Below are 14,128 nucleotides of genomic sequence, written 5' to 3'. Positions count from 1 at the left end.
GAAGCCTGTTCCACGCATTCAGATTGTGGTGAGTGTCAAGATTAAGATAGCCCTCCCCCCCACCCCCCCCCCCCACCTCGAAAAAAAAATTGTTGCAGGGGACTTGCCCCTGAAAAAAATCCTGCTGAGGTAGTGGACTTGAAAAAAAAAAACATCCTGTTAGCTGTCCCACCCCGTCCGCTCCCACCCTCTCAATTACTTTTCTAATGGTCCATCCCTTTATGAAGCCTTCCAATAATAATTTGATAATAATTAAGTGATGTGTTTTTTTTTTCTCCACTGGGAATGAGGACTACAGGAACTGGGTGCCAAAAATTAATAAGTAAGCTGTAGTTGGGGTTACATCGAGATCCCCCTACCCCTCCCCCAGAGTCTGTAAGTGCGGACGGACGCTCGCTCGCTCGTACGGTGACGTCATAACCATATTTTCGTGGCTTGATGGGTTTACCAAACTTTCTAAGGAATGGGGCTCTGCTCGAACGCCTTCGGCGCGCAGGAGCTCCGCTATTAATTTTCGCGTAAAAATACTTGGACGCCCGAAGGTATTCTGTGAGACAGATTCTGCTTGTAACCAGGACAAGCAACCACCACCTATTGGTACACTTCACGACACATACATGACATCTGGGCATTTTGTCCAATATGGCGGGTAATCCAAACAGCGACTCGCAGGAAGCGCCGCCACACTTTCCGCAAATTTTTCCCTCCGTACATGAAAGTGAACTAAGCTAGATGAATAAGAATCGAGGCCGTTGTAGCTTTTCTCAGTTTTTGCCAAAGAAGATAAGGCGAAGGAAATCAACCTGTAGTGCTCCAGTCACCAGCTCGACGAGTTGTGTGGGTTCTGCAGTGGCTGGTGAATTCGGAGAGTCACACGCGCTGCAACCCAGACCAGTTTGAGATTTCTTGCTCGTTAAGCCTCCCTCCTGTAACCTTTATCTTTATATTGTTTATTTTTTATACCTGTTTTTACACTTTGTTGCATTCTTCTGAAATGCTGTAAAAGCTTTACTTGTAGTACTATTCGGGCGTGACTTTTTCCCCTTTTTTCTTCTCTCTTTCCTCCCGGAAATGTGAGTTTTATTAACGTATTAGGAATTTTTTACAGCTGTCAAAGCTGTAAAAATATCTGTGATGATTACATGTGTTAAAACTATACTTTGTAGGAAAGAAATCCGTGTATAGCAAATGAAAGTTGAATTTATGTTCATTTGAATTTATTTTTAATTCTAGGATTTATCTGATGAGGATGAATTTCAAACAACTACAGAAACAACCAACGAATCTGAAACCACAACAGACCTTATACCTGTAACGCTGCAATTTGCGTACATGTTAGAGCTGGTCAACTGCAATGCTATTACCTTTCATGACAACAAATTGACTCGGTGTACTTGTCCTGATTTTTATGTGGTTACAAAGAACTTGCATGTAAGTTTATTTAAGCTTTTGTGGGGTGATGTCAGTCAGGCTTTCAAAACCTGACCCAGCTTTAGAAAAAATTCCTTTACTTTCAAATTGGTAACTGTTTAAGACACAGTTTCTTATTTAGTAACCCTGTTCGAAAGGACATGTTCAGGCATACAGTGTTTTTAAGAGTTTAATGATTAAGAAAGTTCATGTTGCTCCATTTCATACCTTGATAATGTTGCAGTGTACTTTTGACAAATAATGTCTGCACAAATGCCCTGTTAAACTGTTATAGTTTCCCTAATTTTCTTTCTTATGGATTACCCAATATCAATCTATATCTCCTTTCAGTGTAACCCAAAAACTAAATAATTCCGTTGTTTTTCCTTTTACATAATTTATTATATATTACAGGCAGCTGTATTGACAATAGTGAGCTTGATTTCCACCTTAACTGTAATTTGTTTGATATACTGTACTGCCAGGAAACCAAATATGTGCTTGTCAACTGAGAACCAAGGGAGAACATCTGGATGTACCATAATTGCAACTATGTTGACAGCATAAGGCGGACAAATTATTTACAATCACTGTCATCAACAGTCGTAGGAGATGGTAAGTTCATCAAGCAGGTGAAATGATATGTTAGGAAAAAAAAATTTAATAAGATTCCTCAATCCTGTTCAAGCCACATTTTTTAATGTATGAACCTATGTATCCATCACCAGCACATTAAGAGCATTATTTTTAATACTAAATTACTAACACATCAGGCAACAGCTTGCACACTCTTTTCTCAGAAGTTGACTATTTACTTGTATTGTTGCCTATGATTAGTCTCACAGTGTGCAAGTTGGATTTTGTTTTTCTTGGCATATAACAGTTAATTAGTCTTTGCGGCCCAAGGTGCGAAATGTTTTGAATTGGGACCCTGTGCCTTTGACCAACATCTTCTATTTGTGTTGTAAGCTAATAAATTAGTTGTATTTGTTTGTAAAATACTTCTCACAGGGCTGACTGCAGCTACTGCTGTTTATGACAAGTGTATCCATATTGAGGCCTTTGAAAAGAATGGCAGGCTTTGACATGGAGAACAACTTCACCCCTTCACTTGCTTGAGGCACAAATTCTCATGATCACACTTACCAAGTAAGATGAATGCAATATTTACTTATGCATGTACAATATGTGAGCATTGTATATATACATGTATTAATTTTTTATAGTCCACCCTAATGATTAATTGGTTGGTGGCAAAATGCAGTGAAATTGTGTAGCATAATTTTCTAAATCAAATAGCTTGTGACCCCTTTTCAAAATAGACTAGTACGTTATTTTTATATGATCATACTACAGGCAAGTTTTATGGTATTCTTTGAGAAATCAGGAATACATTATTTCCTGTTAATTGCTTCAAATTTGATTATTGATCATGCACTTACTGAGTGCTTAGCTAAGTTCACCTCTTTGTTAGCATTTCCATGTGCAGTTTAAATTACTAATTTTCTGTAATTTCTTCTATTACACTATGTGTTATCATGCAACATCCTGTTTTCTTCTTGATTTGCGATTTCAGGATGAAAGTCATGACTTGCTGCCTTTAAATGGCAATAATTTTACCATTTTTGTACCTGGAAATACAAAGCATGGTTTGGTTGGCCTCCAGGGTGCCCTGATCACTTGCTTAACCTGTGATCACCAGGTTCACACCTGTGAGCATGTCACAAAAATTATGGAATCTGAGGAAGGAATGGAACACGAAATGCCTGATTTTCTAGTGGATTTTTTTGCCAAGAGAAATTATTGGGAATCCACTCTAGTTTCAACTAACACCTTGTAAAAAATGGAAACTAAGACCAGTGTCTTGGAATAAAATTCCATTTCAACTACCTACAGTCCAGAAGAAAATATTCTCCACTTTGGAAAATGTGTTATGAGCAAAAATGTCGTCTAATGATCTTGTGCTGCTTACCCCCAGCTTACCTCCCTGCTGCCCAAAGTGTTCATCTCAGTGTATTGGTCAGCCAAGAAAAGTTTTGTGCTCTTGAAAAAGCAAATGTTGCATTGTGAAGGTAGGAAATTCATTTATTTCCATGTTGAGAATTTTGCAAAAATGCCTTAAACTTACCAATGAATGGGATAGAAGTGTCTGATTACGATGAGGGTTGTGCCATGGATGATGGAGGAAGGTTTAAATTAGCTCCTCATCTCAAAAAATGAAATGCCTGTTCTGATTAATTAAGAGTCTAATTCTCGAATGAATTCACTGAACCAAGTTGCTCATAGAAGCTGGCATGTTTGATGAAGGGTTGCCACTGCATATGAGTGATTTGCAACTTCCTGGCTAGAGGCAAACAAACCCAGCTTGTTCCAGGTAGAAAGTGCTGAAAGCCTTTGAAGCCAGGACTGACACCTAAATCTTCGATAAAGAGAAACTTATTGTTTATTATCCTAGCTATCATTTAATAGTTGCATTTATAATGCAGACTGAATGGATTCCAATCCAAAATCTAAGTTCATTTTGAGTCATAAATGTCCTTCCTATTATCTTTTTAATAACAACTAAATAATGGTTTGTGATATTCTTGAATGTATGTTTTGTTCTAGTATTATATCATACTTGTGTCAAGGAAGCCTGTGATGGAATCGTGGAGTTGGATGGTTAAGAGCTCACACTGTTGAACATGGGCTCTTACATTATTTCTTATGAGGTCCTGAGGGATTTCATGTTTCATTTTCTAAAGGGAAGGTACATGTAGTTATTATCATTTTACTCTTTATCTCAATTTGCATTGCAGATTAATTGCAGCTTCATATGTATTGCACAATTCTTTCATGTCATGCTTAAAGTGACATTATGTTAACTGTACTTTCAGTAATGACAACCACCTAAAACGGATTCACATGGATTTTAGAGCTGAGACTGGGATGGGATTTTTTAGTCATGAAGTAGATTCGGTTAATGGAAAAGTGTAATTAATGGAACATATTAATTGAACACATCCAATTACAGTTTTGAGTAAAGATGTACAGTACCCATGCAGATATATTTATTAAGTTTAGACAAGTATGCTAACCAACAGAGACTCATTTATTACACTGCAATGTTCACAAATGAAAGAAATGTTGAAATGTAATGAGCCAAATAATCAGGCAAATGATTGACTGAAGGTTGTAAGATGCTGTGCCATCTCCCAATTTGAGCCAGAAACATGATTACATTGTACACTTTAACTTCAGCAGTATCCTTAACAATGATACAAAATTGGTACATGTACGCTGTATATATCTTTCAGGCATCTTTTAAACGCTCCACTTGAATTTTGCTCATTTGTTTGTAGGTGCACACTGTTTACACACAATAGCGTCTGGCAAGAGATAATGGCTGGCACTAATGTCTTGAACTTCAAGAGGTCATTGTCGTACCACCACTGGCGATTGGCCTGATATAGTTTCCTGGACCTTCTTGATATAGACTATGAAGAAGGCTGTTGTTGTCCCATCTGTGGCAAAGATAATGGTCTGGACATTGTCATTTGCAATGCAACAGCACTCTCCTTCAGGCAAGAGCTGTGTACATCTCTGAAGTCTAGCATGAATGATTCATTGCTTATTTGTCAATCCACTGAACCACGAGGAATAGGAAGATAAGTTGCTTTTAGTTCTTATGTTTTCCTCTTGAATACTTTTTAATTATAATAAATCTTATTTTGGTTTCTATTCTGGTACAAGGAGGAGTATTTTAGAGTGCAAGCATATACATGTAGCAATGAAAGCGGGTAATGGAACAAACATTTGATAACTAAAAGAAATTGGATCAGTTCACAATGATTATAAATAATAAGATGACATGATTGAATTTTTATTAAAATCCTAGTTTTATCCAACCTTAAGATACCAGCAGGCACACATATGGTGTACCATACTTGAACTCATTATAAATTTCCCAAAGGTTGTCTCAAAGCCCAATTTGAGATTAATTTGAATTTCTCACAGGTTTATGGGATGGTATGGAGTTGCTTTGGGATCTGATCCATAATCTTCAATTGACTATATACTAGGCACCGTGATCGGATTTACCTTTCTGAGAAACATATTCTAGAGATGGTGGATCAAGTGGGGCATGATGTCAGTGGAGTCTCAGAGACCACAATGGTTTCCTTGCACATTGAACTTCAGCGTTGTGCTCCTGCCTTGGATATGTTTCTTCTTCCTTGGCAGATGGTGGGTCACAAAATACAAGCCAGGCTCATGATCTTGAACACTTCTCTGCATTGCCAACTGTGAGAAGTCATGGTGATTATTCCTTTGATGCCATCTCCTCAAACATTGGTACGAAAACGAGTAGTAGACATCCATCGCTTCTTCCTGGGATTTTTCTGCTACATTGTCAACATGGTAGGACAAAATTTACCCCATGTGAAATCTTTGTAGCAATTTTATCCATGTTCACAGTCAGAAATGCCAGTATTTGTCTATTGGCGGACAGTTTTAGAATCTGAATTAATTCTAAGGAGAAGAAAAACTTTTGTTAATAGACTATAGCATGTCTAAATGTGCTTCTTTCTTGCAGTTATGGAATTGTTGAACAGTTCCTATCTGGGCAATAATCCCCTCAATGCTATATGTGGTAATAGCAGTCTGTCATATGCTTTTCTTTTCCAAACCATTTTCTATGCATTTTTTTTGGTTACATGTTCTTCTGAACAATTTCTCTCTTGTCTCCTTTCCCTTCTCCCTTAGGTATAACATATGGGTTCAACGTGATGCTTTGCAATGAATCTCCCAACATCCCATTTACCGTCTTTAGAACACGTTTCTCTAAAGGTATCCATCATTATTCTCATGAACTTGTGGCCTAAATGGTGTTTTGTATAAACTAGGTAGTTTCCTGTGTTGTGTTATAGACTGTGCATGGTAAAAATAAATCTGCTGCATTGTTTTACAAAGAGACATTCTTTTAATTAAAATTACTAAATAATGGTAAAGTTCATATTTTTCAGCACCCCGCCTGATTGTGTATGGCAATGCTTGCAATTTGCATTCCTATTCCCTGAATTGGGATCCTGTTTTCTTCAAGAACGCTCAGTTCCTTGTAGATCGTTTGCACTGGCGTGATCACACAGGTAAACCATATTTAAATATAATTACCATATTTGATATGCTAGAATTTACATGAACAAAGCGAAAGATTCCTCAGCATTATGTGTATCTGTTTCATCTGGACATCATACATGTAGATGGTGTCATCAAAGATTGTTAAATTCTTTTGGAAACAAAATTCCAGCATCTCAAACACTGGCTTAGAGATTGTGTCATTGAACTGAGCAGTTGCTATTTTCTCTTGTTAGGTTGCTCTGAGGCATACAACCTCTCATGGTTTCCTCAGTGGCACAACTCGAACAGCCAGGCAGCCGAGCAAGCTAATTCATGCTTACAGTACATAAGAGGATCTTTATCTTACATGAATCAAAAAAACTTTGAGTCATTGTAAATGTTTCATCTGGTTTTGCAATTTGCAGCATCGAAAGCAACTGGATTCGTAAAACAAATTTGGTTGAGGTATATTTCTGTTTTCTCTCTTGGTACTGCTAGAGAAAATGAATCTGGTACCAGGTGAAGTCAGTTGTTGCAATTAGTTTTTTTAGTCTCCTCATCTGAAAGTTGAAAAATCTAAATCGATTAATTAACTGATCATTCACAAATTAATAATTTCCTGAACATCTGAAAGCATGTAGACAATAATTATAATGATTGGTGCCATCAGTTCTATAACAACAACAACTTGCTTTATTTGTATGACCATAAATACATAAAGTGTTGCAAGAGCTTTTGAAAACTAAAACTAAAACAGTAATGTTTTTAATGAAAATACAATAAGGTTATAATATAGCAATCAAATTACATGGATTTGAATCGAAAGAGGAATATTACGTAGATGACAGCAAGATGAAATGAATTTTGCCAATTGAATATTAATAATAATAATTTGTAAAAGTCATAAGTTTGGTGATGGCTTGCAATGAAGATTATTGTTGAAAAGTCACAATGATATATTCTATTTTTCTATAAAATTAATCTGTTAGATTAGAGTATTTTTTTTGCAATATATAAGAAAGTGAGATTTGTCTTCAATTTGATTAGATTCACAAATAGGACAGAGTCTGTTAACCCTTGGAATTGGATCATATCTACCAGTTTCAATCCTTAGTTTGTGCCTATCCTAAATTGCAGTAGTTCTTTTCCTTTGCTTAGCTTGTCTTGACAAACATACTGCCAGACTACATGTTGCGTACCATGATAGATGGAAAAAAGTAAAATGGGGACAGAACCATACGCTTCAAGTTGAAAAACAAAACTAAAGCTATGTGGGCACATGTTAAGAAAACAAATGAAGTCTGAATGAAGTTAACCTAAGCAACTTGTTACTGTACACAATGCCAGCTTACACTTAATCTATAAGAATCAAACTTCTGTTTGTTAGAATGATTTGTAATCGTCAACTGCTACTTACAAGCCCTCCCACCCCTTGGTTATAGGCCCATAGGGTATGTTTTAAAACCTTATTGAAAACTAGTATAGGCCAGTATAATTATGAAAAACGACAGTATTTGGATCAACACTGCTGAGGTCCATTATGCAACAGTTGTTGTTTTATTCCCTCTTATAAGCCCACCTGGATATAGGCCCCTTCATTAGTAAGCCCATCAAAAGCCCCTGATGAAGTTGAATAAGCCCAGGGCTTATAATCGGTAGTTTACGGTATATGAGTGGAATTACTGCGTGTCCTCTCAGTGGTCTGGAACCTAACATTCTCAGCAGGTTTCAGTGCGAAATCAGACAAGGTTCAGTGTTCACTCCTGGCCTTAATGAAGGTATACTTTTACTAATCAGGAGTTCTGTAGTGAAGGTCTGTTAGAAGAAGAAGCAACCAAAACAAAGTTAAACCAAAAAATTATGTGCCCATTATTCAGCTTCACAATTATAAACAGAAATTTGAGGAAACAGTACAAACTTTCAAATACACCTTTGTTAAAAATCAAAGAATGCTGGCTTGGTTTGCATACACTGATCTGCACAATGACCGGTAAAACAAAATGATGATTAACAATTGACTTGTTACAATCTTAGTGCTACGCTGAAATGTCAGTTCTAGAGACTACATCACAGCAGTAGCACCAAGCCAAAACAATAAATCAACCAGAAGACCACTCACATGTTGCAGCCCTGATATGGGTGGGGTAGTGTGCAGCCACAATCCACTATAGTGGAATCCTGAGCCTCTGCAAGGGTAATACCCAAACAAATGCACTGGTACCACTCAAAGCAGGTAAGGCGCTGTACCATCTCATTGTGGGTTGAACATTGAGTGTTCAGTCCATGCCAAAACACACACAAAGAAGCATCTAATGCTCCACACTTCCAGGGCAGAAGGGGGCATATGTAGTTGAAGTTGTTGCCATGTCCAGGAAGTGGCAGCCAGATTATATGGAAAGGATCCACCAATTCATTCTCTTGGGAGCAGCAACAGGGGGAACCTTCTTTTTCGTTGTACCACACTGCCCCCTCCAGTTTACAGTGCTGTTGTATTGGTTTCTTTAAAAAGCAAGCAGCAAAGGCTACCTGTAACAGTTCTAAAATAACTCTTAGATGTCAGAATTAACTGCAATGCTAGCCATGCACCCAGAACATGATACCTTCTATTTGCAAATTATACAATAATACTTAAGAATACAAGGGGAAAAAAAAATGCAAACAGTCACATTCCAAGTTGTTAAATGTTATGGTTCACATATTTTGTAATAATTTTCAAAGAGAATAAATTTCATGGTTTTTAACAGCTGACTATATTTGCGGCCAGTTAACAGTCACGTATGCACCATTAAACAATAATCATTGGCAATTGCTTGAAACCAAACTCAGAAAAGACTTAAACTTCATACTAATATCATTAAAATTCTTCAGGGCATTAAAGACTTGTGTTCTGACACTTTTGGACACAATCTCCCTGATCGATTGGTCTTTAACTACTTGAACTTCTTGAGGGGATAGACTCACACTAGCTGCCCACTCTAAGGTGTCATCTCTGTTGTTGAATCGCCTCACATTCTATAATAACAGAACGGAAAGCACTCTACCTCCAGATACTCCAAATAGCAGTTTAATTCATGCCACTGATTGTAAATTGTGCATAAATCTTAATAATGTAGCAATCATCATGTATCACAACTGCTCAAATTAGGGGTCAATGAAAGGAACAAGGGCCTGATAATGTCATATTGAGGATAGCAGCATGATTACATGCCAACTAGAAAATAATTTCGTCAGCAATTGCAACTAGTAAATTATCTTAAAATGTAATTAACAGATAATAATTTTTCCAAGATATGTACTAGATGATTATTTACACCTACAGCACCTAAACTAAAGATTAATGGCAGTTTTAAAAAGGAGATGAAATGGCTAACCCTCTTTGAACGTCCAAGATAACACAAAATAGGAGAGTCAAGAATTTTAACACTGTCTAATAACCTCTCAACATGACCAAAAAGCATGACTGAAATGATTTTCTTACTGCCTCAACTATATGGTCATAGTGTTTAAGACCATACATTGCTGTACCAAGTCTATAAATTTCACTGTCATATTCATCTCCAGACATGAGTATGGATAGTGAATTATAAAAGCCATCACCAATGGAATAGAAGGGCTCCAGACCAAGCTCAAAAACAGATGAAGGAATATAACTGGAAAACCTGTTAATATAATAAGCAAAGAGAAAATGTGATCAATCAATAGTCATCAATTAATATATACTTTAATTTATAATTTATGATAGTAATATTATAACAATAATTTAAAACAGTTAATATAATGATACTAATACAATAAAATATTGTTCCACAAAACATACCCAATCCCTTCCAAATATTGCAGTTTCATTACAACATGAGACCACGGATCTTCATTGTTATGCTTAATTTAATTAGAACTGGCATCAGCTGTATTTCCAGCCACTTGAGTTTACAAGTGATAATTTGTAAAGTGATTATTTGATAATTTGTAACTACAGTCTTGCAAACTGAGGTGGAGAAATAAGTGGGAGATGGTGCAGGATGTGATGGCACAAACTTGAGTTAACCTCCCAAGGTAATTTCACCATACATCCTAAAATGTTTCTTGCTGTGGCTGCCTTTATGATTGTATGAGTTTCAGCTGTATTTCCAGCCACTTGAGTTTACAAGTGATAATTTGAGCTTCAGATTCAAGAATTTGTACATACCATAGAGTAATTATGGCAAAAAGTGAACATTTAAATTGAAACCAGATGTAGCTTTCAGGTTACATACAATTTACAAACTGCTTACTACACAAATGAAAAAGAAGTCCAAATTTAGTATCTCTCAATGTAAGTTAGAACACTTTATAACATACAGTTCATGAGAGCTCTTCGATATTTGGTGGTTTATAAAAATACCAGTGAAAACGTATAATAATAAGACAATGGTATAATTTTATTTCCGATTTTTATAGACTGTTTTACGGTTCAGGAAGTCTACGCTGATCTTCACTGCTTGCAAACTGAGGCGGAGAAATAAGTGGGAGATGGTGCAGGATGTGATGGCACAAACTTGAGTTAACCTTCCAAGGTAATTTCACCATACATCCTAAAATGTCTCTTGCTGTGGCTGCCTTTATGATTGTATGAGTTTCAGCCTGTGCAATGACAAAAAACCTTGGATTAATAACAAATAATATCCCACATTGGTAAAATAATTATATAAAGTCACACAATTATTAATTAACATAGATTAAAGACCATTTTGATAAGGACCATTTTGACACCATGATGGCCATCATGATGTCTCCCTACTAGTGATACTACAGTCTTCCTTAAAACATAAACAATAATGTTTACCTACATCTATAATAAAAGCATGATTTCTTTAAAAAGTTGAGCTACTTACATCTTCATTCAGTTTTCCTAATATACACAACATCTTGGATCTTTGGGTCTGTTTTAGTTCAGTGCATGTTTCCAAAACAGGTTGCCACAGCTCAGTACAATAAACTGACTCACTACCAAATCTCCTCTTCACGATGTCTGTAAATACCAGAGGTGGGCATGGACGACTTGCTGGAACTTCAAGAGGATTAGAGATTGGTGTAGCAAAAGGATCAGGAGGATGAAGGGGACTTGCCAAAACTCCTGGAAGAGGTGAGGGTGGATCAGAAATTAAACCAGCAGCTGGTGTTGATGCTACAGGAATGGGAATTTCAGGACTGTGGGGATGATCATTAACTGCCATTTCACAGTCCTCAGCCTGCTCCTGTGTATTCCACTCCCTGTAGGAATCCACAATTGAAATAAGTTGTTCAATCCGTGGCCGCTTGCTGGTGTTGTTGACATCTGTAAAGTCAACTTCTGTGGGCCACCAAACTGGTCTACAAGCTTGTTTGTCCCATCCAGGCTTAGATCTCCCTTAAATGCATGAAAATATAACAAATTGCACAAACATTGAGAACATGGCAGCATACAGTTTACACTTTTAGAAACTGTACTGCAGTTTGATTTTGAAAAAACACTTGATGTGGTTGGATTTGAGAAATTCAAAGGATCACTGACTGCAATACATCCTCAAAATTGCTTGTGTGTATGAACAATAATTGATACCTCTTTTGGTAGACACTCTTTAATATATAAATAAACAAATAAATAAATTTCATAATAATAATAATGCTATTTGAAAGAAAAAAACATATTTCAATAATGAAATTAAATGTCACGTAAGGGCTACTTTTTCGCTGAAATAGAGAGTTAAATAACTGATTCCACTGCTTACCATGCTCTTTTTACCATGATTGGCTAATTTAACCCACAGTAAAGACATAATGAGGTCATTTAGGTGAAATTGCAGAGGTTAAGCCTGTCCAAATTAGTGCCGCGAATTATATGATCAAGTTAAGCTCTAACTTAGCTTTGTTTAGCTCGTTCAACTCATTTGCAGCGACTTCAAAGGCTTGTATAGGCATGGTATGGACTCTATTAAGAGTACACGAGGTAGATAGCACTCTCAGTACGACATGGTCATATTTATGTACACTTTCTGACTGATTTTCCTAAAACATGCCCGCTATTTTGGTGCAAAGTCTTTAACACGGTTTTCATAAATTCAGACATATATTCACCCAGTGATTGATAAATGAATCAATTCAACAGTGATTGAGTAAAACAGTAACATTCTTCATAATCAAAAGAGGTCCTAAATGTATGGAGATGTAGGAGAAAAAAGGTTTGTCCATAAACTCAAAGGGCAAATTGGCAGTCTTATAAAGAGGTTCAAATTGATTCTCAACTAAGAGGTAATCTTGATTGTCAAAATATAATAAATTTAACTAACTTGCTTGATTTAGGCAGTTGCAAGTAGCACTAAACAAAACAAGCCTAGCTAATATGACTAGCTTTATGTGTAAATTTTATTACATTCTTATTTGCCAGGACCGAATGAAATTGGGAAATTTAAAAAAAAAAAAAAAAAAAAAACATATTTCACAAAATAACAAAGTGACAAAAAGTAACAACTTATCACTGAATTACTTTTGTTTGCATGTACTGCATGTAGCGTCTGTCCATCAGACTTCGCTTGTTTGAGTCCGTTTCGAAAACCAACTGAGATAAATAGCAATTTAAAACCTAAGTATAGGATCTTACAGGATGAAATAATTAACCATGCATCCACATTAAAGTAAGCTGACAAAAAGGACTGACAAACAAATCACCCGCTTTTTGCTTGCTCGACCAGCACCAGCTGGGGCCAGGGCGCCTCTTCATGTTGAGCTTCCTAAAACAACAATTAAGGCCATTCTATACATGCATGCATGCATGCATACATACGTACATACTTACATACTTAATTTGCTCCAGAAGGAAACTAGATATACAATCAAAACTAAAAATAAAGGGTAAAAATGCCTCCAGAAAAGGAAGTTACGAGGTTATCCCTATGTGAAAACTCCCTTTAAAAAGTACTATTTTATACACCCCCCAGTCCCAATTGACAGGGTAAGTGAAAATTTACCACCTAATAAAACAAATTACAAGAAAAAAAGGAGGACTGACATGTACCCCCCACAAATAAACTGATTATTCTTTACCCGCCAAATTAAATTAAAATTGAAATGAAGACCCAAATTTCATGCAGACCCTTGAAATGACTTTCATATCCCATTCACTAATCTGGTCCATGAGTGGCGTTGGGGGAGAGGGAAAGGGGAGTGCAATAAAATGTAACGGCCCATATTTAGGTCAATACTCTTACCATGTAAAACATTACAGAAGCTTATTATAAAACAGTTCAGAGTTATGTAATATACGCTTTTGAGATCTAAACTGCGTGTACCAAAAAATCCCTCACGATCCTGATTTTCTGCAGAGCAATGAGCTTCCTGGTTTTGTTGCTAAAGGAAAGATACATTGTAATAATGAAATACCACAAGTTCTCAGAGACTAAGAGAACAATTATTATACTTGCTGCTTTTTACAACATGTAATCTAATGATCATAAAATTACCTCGCTCCTGTCCGCCATGCTAAATGGGTTCAGTACAGCGCCGTATACTGTTCATGTATGTGTCATGAAGTGTACCAATAGATGGTGGTTATTTTTCGTGGTTACAAGCAGAATACCCGAAGGACGGCGAAGTGCACAAGTATAGC

The 14,128-nt window shown here is 36.6% G+C and overlaps 1 protein-coding gene and 1 pseudogene across 3 annotated transcripts; one reads left to right on the top strand and one right to left on the bottom strand.

Moving 5' to 3' along the window:
- Positions 1-642: 642 nt before the first annotated feature.
- LOC110044671 (uncharacterized) lies at positions 643-6,962 on the top strand (annotated as a pseudogene). Its single transcript, XR_016208754.1, has 9 exons — positions 643-708; positions 1,234-1,431; positions 2,987-3,482; positions 4,018-4,159; positions 4,752-5,057; positions 5,469-5,808; positions 6,154-6,237; positions 6,414-6,536; positions 6,762-6,962. The product of XR_016208754.1 is annotated as an uncharacterized LOC110044671 (transcript).
- Positions 6,963-10,212: 3,250 nt separating this feature from the next.
- LOC149109468 (uncharacterized) lies at positions 10,213-14,114 on the bottom strand. Of its 2 annotated transcripts, none has more exons than XM_089294392.1 (3): positions 13,192-14,114; positions 11,379-11,893; positions 10,213-11,127 (listed from the first exon to the last, which is right to left on the bottom strand). In XM_089294392.1, exons 1-3 carry the CDS (start codon positions 13,241-13,243, stop codon positions 10,951-10,953), a joined length of 744 nt encoding a protein of 247 aa, XP_089150518.1. In that variant the 5' UTR covers positions 13,244-14,114; the 3' UTR covers positions 10,213-10,950. The 2 variants fall into 2 exon arrangements, with proteins under 2 accessions (XP_089150518.1, XP_089150519.1); XM_089294393.1 differs by lacking the exon at positions 10,213-11,127 and adding an exon at positions 13,010-13,081 and having other exon boundaries at positions 11,135-11,893.
- Positions 14,115-14,128: the final 14 nt, after the last annotated feature.

The sequence above is a fragment of the Orbicella faveolata genome, unplaced genomic scaffold (assembly GCF_042242905.1).
Source record: "Orbicella faveolata isolate gen_17 unplaced genomic scaffold, um_ofav_v1 contig_25, whole genome shotgun sequence".
NCBI lineage: Eukaryota > Metazoa > Cnidaria > Anthozoa > Scleractinia > Merulinidae > Orbicella > Orbicella faveolata.
The sequence above is the reverse complement of the archived record's forward strand: the minus strand, read 5'-3'. Positions and strand labels throughout refer to the sequence as shown.